This window comes from Pristiophorus japonicus, chromosome 2 (assembly GCF_044704955.1).
Source record: "Pristiophorus japonicus isolate sPriJap1 chromosome 2, sPriJap1.hap1, whole genome shotgun sequence".
Lineage (NCBI taxonomy): Eukaryota > Metazoa > Chordata > Chondrichthyes > Pristiophoridae > Pristiophorus > Pristiophorus japonicus.
The window spans coordinates 47740192-47746890 of NC_091978.1; the positions used below are offsets into that span (position 1 = coordinate 47740192).

General features: G+C 43.1%; 1 protein-coding gene across 1 annotated transcript in view; it reads left to right on the forward strand.

Moving 5' to 3' along the window:
- Positions 1-5208, forward strand: part of LOC139237765 (elongation factor 2-like) — a 49531-nt gene extending 44323 nt beyond the window's left edge. The window contains exons 14-15 of the mRNA XM_070866952.1: positions 1625-1757; positions 4776-5208. Of these exons, the coding sequence (XP_070723053.1) occupies positions 1625-1757; positions 4776-4969 (327 nt within the window). The 3' untranslated portion in view covers positions 4970-5208. The remainder of the gene's footprint in view (positions 1-1624; positions 1758-4775) is intronic.
- The last annotated feature ends 1491 nt before the right edge of the window (positions 5209-6699 follow it).

A 6699-nucleotide genomic window follows, 5' to 3' on the forward strand; every position in this document is an offset into this window, starting at 1 on the left:
ACCTTTATTGCACGCATCCCTTATTTCTTGTTTGATGCTGTCCCCAATCTCACTGCTACTGTTTGGTGTTCTGTACACAACTCCCACTAGCGTTTTCTGCCCTTTGGTATTCTGTAGCTCCACCCATACCGATTCCACATCAACCAAGCTAATGTCCCTCCTTACTATTGGATTCATTTTTTCTTTAACCAGCAATGCCACCCCGCCTCCTTTTCCTTTCTGTCTATCCTTCCTAATTGTTGAAATCCCTGGATGTTGAGTTCCCAGCCTTGATCACCTTGGAGCCATGTCTCCGTGATTCCAATTACATCATAACCGTTAACTGCTATCTGCGCAGTTAATTTGTCCACCTTATTCCGAATACTCCTCGCATTGAGGCACAGAGCCTTCAGGCTTGTCTTTATAATGCACTTTGCCCCAATTGCATTACTTGTTCATCTATTGAAAATGTTTTAATAGTGCACACTCCACTAAGTAATAGACTTAATGGGATGCAAGATATTCTGTTTAATTCCTTTAGGTGATTAAGCTAAAATGGGCAGAAATATATTTTGCAAAAGGCAAATGCAAATGCAACCCTTTCACCTCCTCCCTTCCCACCATCCAACGCCCAAACATTCCTTCCAAGTGAAACGCCGATTTACTTGTACTTTCAATGTAGTATACTATATTCGTTGCTGACAATGCAGTCTGCTCACCATCGTGGAGACCAAATGTGGATTGGATGATCACCTTGCATGACCCTGAGCTTCTGGTCACTTGCCATTTTAATTCTCCACCCCACTCCCATTCTGTCCTCTGCCTCCTACCAGTGAAGCTCGAGGAACAGCACCTCATCTTTTGATTAGGCACTTTACAGCCCTCCAGATTCAACATTGAGTTCAATAGTATCAGACCGTAACCACCGCTTCTATTTTTTCAGACAGCGGGTGCTGGGGGTGATTCTGTTGTTGCCAGTTACAGCTTCTCCAGACCCATCTTTTGTTTCTTTACTTGTCCCATTATTACCCAATTTTTAACCTTGCACCATCATCACTTTGTCATTTAATCTCTCCTGGCTTCCACCCTATCTCAGAACTTCCTCTTTGTTATTTCCTCCCCTCCCCCCCATTCCCTGCCTCTGTTACATCGCTAATCTTTTCCAGAATGAGTAGGCATATGGGATCAAGACTTACACATGTGGAGCATGAACACTTAACAACAACAACTTGTATTTATATAGCACCTTTAACATAGTAAAATGTCCCAAGCCCACAGGAATATTATCCCCAAAATATTTTTAAAGCTGGCTGATTGGGCCCTACAGCCTGTTTCTATGTTGTAATTTCTATGTATGTAACACCATTTTGTACCTGAAAAACTGGTCACCTTTTCCAAACACTGCCTTTCTGCACTATAACAAATCCATCGTTTTCAGTGGCTTTGGTTGCTGAACCCTTCTACCCCCTTCAGTGTGGTGTTTCCTCTGTGATCAAGATTAGGATCCGACTGCTCCAGGAGCTTACGCCTCCTTAAAGAACATTCGTCTAATGTTGTAGAAAATGTTTTATTCAGAGCACTGTACTAGTTGTTGAAATGTTATACATGTTAAATATTGCATTGTAATTGAGCACCTTTTCCACAGTGCCCAGAACAAGTGGTTGGGGGCATCTATGGTGTGTTGAATAGAAAACGTGGACACGTGTTTGAGGAATCACAGGTAGCTGGAACACCTATATTTATTGTCAAGGCATACCTCCCTGTAAATGAGTCTTTTGGTAAGTATCTTTTAATTTGATTTTTAGAAAAATGCTTCTTTATCATCAATGCCAATTGGATATGTCAGTTGGTGGGACTTTATCAGCCTCTTAGAATCATAGAATAGTACAGTCTGAGCCAGCTTTTTCAAAGAGCTATTCAGTTAGTCCCACTCCCTTGCTCTTCCCATAGCCCTGCAATTATTTCTTCAAGTATTCAATTCCCTTTCGAAGGCTACAATTGAATCTGTATCCACCACCCTATCAGGCACAGCATTCCAAATCCTAACCACTCGTTGCGTAAAACGTTTTTCCTCATGTTGTCTCTGGTTCTTTTGCCAATCACCTTAAATCTGGTTAGCGACCCTTCAGCCATTTTAAACAGTTTCTCTTTATTGGTTCTATCTAAACCCTTCATTATCTTAAACACCTCTATCAAATCTCCTCATAAGTCTTCTCTGCTCTAAGGAGAACAACCCCAGTTTCTCCAGTCTATCCACATAACTGTAATCCCTCATCCCTGGAACCATTCTAGTCATTTTAAGAACATAAGAAATAGGAGCAGGAGTGGGCCATTTGGCCCCTCGAGCCTGCTCCTCCATTCAATAAGATCATGGCTGATCTGATCTTGGGCTAAGCTTCACTTCCCTGCCTACTCCCCATAACCCTTCACTCTCTTATCGCTCAAAAATGTGTCTATTTCCACCTTCAATCTATTCAATGACCCAGCCTCCACAGCTCTCTGGGGCAGAGAAATCCACAGATTTACGACCCTCGGAGAGAAGAAATTCCTCCTCATCTCAGTTCTAAATGAGCAACCCCTTATTCTGAAACTATGCCCCCCCAGTTCTAGATTCCCCCATGAGGGAAAATATCCTCTCTGCATCTACCTTGTTGAGCCCCCTCAGTATCTTATGTTTCAATAAGTTCATCTGTCATTCTTCTAAACTCCATTGAACATAGGCCCAGCCTGCTCAACCTTTCTTAAGTCAACTCCTTCATCTCTGGAATCAACCTAGTGAACCTTCTCTGAACTGCCTCCAATGCAAGTATATCCCTCCTTAAATAAGGAGACCAAAACTGTATGCGGTACTCTCGGTGTGGCCTCACCAATACCCTGTACAGTTGTAGCAAGACTTCCCTGCTTTTATACTCCATTTCCTTTTCAATTATGGCAACATTCAATTTGCCTTCCTGATTACTTGCTGTACCTGCATACTAACTTTGTGTTTGATGCACAAGGACCCCCCAAGGTCCCACTTGCCTGCAACATTTTGTAATTTCTCTCCATTTAAATGATTTGCTTTTTTATTTTTCCTGCCATAGTGGATAACTTCACACTTTCCCACATTATACTCCATCTGCCAAATGTTTGCCCACTCACTTAGCCTGTCTATATCCCTTTGCAGATTCTTTACGTCCTCACAACTTGCTTTCCGTCCATCTTTGTATCATCAGCAAACTTTACACTCTGTTCCTTCATCCAAATCATTAATATAGATTGTAAATAGTTGAGGCCCCAGCACTGATCCCCGTGGCACCCCACTAGTTACTGTTGCCAACCAGAAAATTACCCATTTATCCCGACTTTGTTTTCTGTTAGTAAGCCAATCCGCTATCCATGCTAATATATTATCTCCAACCCCGTGAGCTTTTATCTTGTGCAGTAACCTCTTGTGTGGCACTTTATTGAATGCCTTCTGGAAATCCAAATACACCACATCCACTGGTTTGCCCCTTATCCACCCTGCTTGTTACATCCTCAGAGCTCCAGCAAATTTGTCACACATGATTTCCCGATCATAAAACCATGCTGACTCGGCTTGATTGAATCATGCTTTTCCAAATGTCCTGCTACTGCTTCCTTAATAATGGACTCCAGCATTTTCCCAATGACGGATGTTAGGCTAACTGGTCTATAGTTTCCTGCTTTCTGTCTGCCTCCTTTTTCAAATAGAGGCGTTACATTTGCGGTTTTCCAATCCGCTGGGATCTCTCCTGCTACCAGCCCACAAAATATTACTGAATTTTTGGAATGGTATGAATGGAACTGGTGATTGCTTGTTTTAATATTCCAGTACCTAACCAGTGCATTGCCGCACCCATAAGCAGTGCTGGTAATAACTCTGTAACCCTCAATCTTCCTTCCAACTCTGGTCCATTGGACATACCTACAGACAGCAATCCACGAACTTCTCCAGTGATCCAGAACTGTGAGATGGGATACAGGGAATGGTAGCATAGTTATGTTACTGGGCTAGTAATCCAGAGGCCTGGACTAATCCAGAGATTTGAGTTCAAATCCCACCACTGTTAATTAAATAAATTTAGAATTAAAAAGCTAGTATCAGCAATGATGACCATGAAACTACCGGATTGTCGTAAAAATCCATCTGTTTTACTAATGTTCTTTTTAGGGAAGGAAATCTGCTGTACTGGCCTGGCCTGTATTTCCAGACCCACAGCAATGTGGTTGACTCGTAACTGTCCTCTGAAATGGCCGAGCAAGCCACTCGGTTGTAAAAGCGTATGGAAACACCACTACCTCCAAGTTCTCCTCCAAGTCACACACCATCCTGACTTGGAAATATATTGCCATTCCTTCATCGTCACTGGTTTAAAATCCTGGAACTCTCCCCCCAACAGCAATGTGAGAGTACCTTCACCACATGGACTGCAGCGGTTCAAGATGGCGACTCACCACCACCTTCTCAATGGAAATTAGGGATGGCCAATAAATGCCGGCCTTGCTGATGACGCCCACATCCCATGAACGAATAAATAAAAATAAAAAAATACTAGGTTCAAACACAGAATGACCACTTGAGTGAGGATCTGGAAGGTGGTTTATAAGTGAAACGGATACCCTAGTGTTAGTCTGCAAAGAGAACACTGAGGAAGATTGGGGGAGGGTGGGGGGGGGTAGTTTTTCTGAAAATAAGTGGTGCTAAGGTACTTGTTCATATTATGATATGAATGATAGCTCGTTTCAAGCTTATTACAAGGAGATTCATTTTTTTTTTTGTCATTTCTAACCAGGTTTTACAGCTGACTTGAGGTCAAACACCGGTGGCCAGGCCTTCCCTCAGTGCGTCTTCGATCACTGGCAGATCCTACCTGGAGACCCCTTTGAAGCAACCTCACACCCATGCCAGGTCATAGCAGAGACCCGCAAACGCAAGGGCCTGAAGGAGGGTGTCCCAGCCCTGGACAACTTCTTGGACAAATTGTAAAAGTGTTGTCTGCATCTTGTATATTGTATTTGTCTTGCCTGCATTAGCACTTAATCTTAAAATCAATACACACTAAGAGGAGCAGAAATCCAAGCCAGGTTTTAATAAAAGAAAAAAGTAAACATCCAAGTGGGACTATTCAATATGGAACATATTTAATATCTGTGGCTTAAAATTTCGCCATAAAACAAAACAAAGATTAATCAAAAAGACTGCAATAAAACAACCTGTTAACGCTATCTGTTGCGTGTTGGTGATTTATCTTCCTTGCATCACTGCATTTTTTAGAGCTTTCATACTTTGTGTTCCCACTTGTTTGAATCAATGTTTTTATCAAACACTTGCAGGTCAAAATAGGACAGACTCATTGTAGAATAAAGTTCCCTGAGCGCGCACTTGACTTAATCCTGACCTTCTGAAGATTGCCCACAATGCATCCGTATGGCACTTGCAATACCTTCCCTTTGGCTTCTGTCAGATTTAGTGTCGAGCTGTGCAGGGAACTCTTGCCTGCTGAGAATTGAAACCCTAATGCCTAGCAATAAGAGAGACTTGTAGCAACAGAATAGACTGGATTCTCAGAAGTGACAGGACAGTTTGCTATTCATTGAGGGAAAACTGAGTTCAAAAAAAGTCTTAGCATTGCTCGTGATGAATTGGAGGTTATCCAGTTGCAAGAACATATTTCTGTTGATCTCCCTCACAATAAGGCTCAGGAGTCAGATAAGTATGGTTAAACAACTACTTTTATTCAGCCACAAAGGTTGCTTCATTAACGGTGATGACTGATGCAACATCACATCAGTAAATACAAAAAAGATTCGATGTAACTATTTGTACTGCACTTCTTTTGATAGACATATGACGAGCTCCGCCCCCCCCCCCCCCTCCCCCGGGCCCAAATCATTCCATTCACGTGGTGCTGAGAAGCAGGACCTGAGGCTCCGACTCTTTTAACCTTCCCCACCTCCCCCCGGTGGGTCTGCGGCCGAGAAAGAGACACTCGCGGGGGCGGGGGGAGGGAACACTGGGAAGACAGATCACATTCTTCCAACCCCCTACAAGGGACATCGTTGGAATGGATGATATCCAGAAGTCATAACACTGTCTCTATTCACTTCATACCCAATAAACCTGTTAACAATGCCTGCCCCATCTATGCGGATGAGGGGGGAGGATGCACTTGTGCTGGGATAAGGTATTTTGGCTGGGGAAGGGATTTACTTGGGCTGGTGTAAGGCACTTTGGCTGGGGAAAGGATTTACTTGGGCTGGGGTAAGGCACTTTGGCTGGGGAAGGGATTTACTTGAGCTGGGGTAAGGCACTTTGGCTGGCCCTTGCTGTCTTCAAAGAGTGGAGCATGGTGGCCATTTTGACAGTTCAAATAAGCACGTCCATAAAATGTACACTTAACCAACCAGGTTAAGGCTCCTAGACAAATTATTTTTAAAATGCTTTAAACATTAATACTTTTTCTCTCGTTTCTTTCATGGTTCGAGGTGTAAACTACTGACGCCGTGAAATTTGGCACCTTAGCGCTGGCTGTTAAGGCCAGTTGCAAGAGAGAAATGGCAGCGCCCACTTCTAGTCCGGCATGCTATAGTTACCATCTTGTTGAGGGCGATAGCATAGGTGTGCATTAGCAGCATGCAGATTAGGCAGATCGTTGTGTTAGCATGTAATGCTGATTTGATGCATGACCTGCCATTTTTGATGTCGCTGTTTCAATC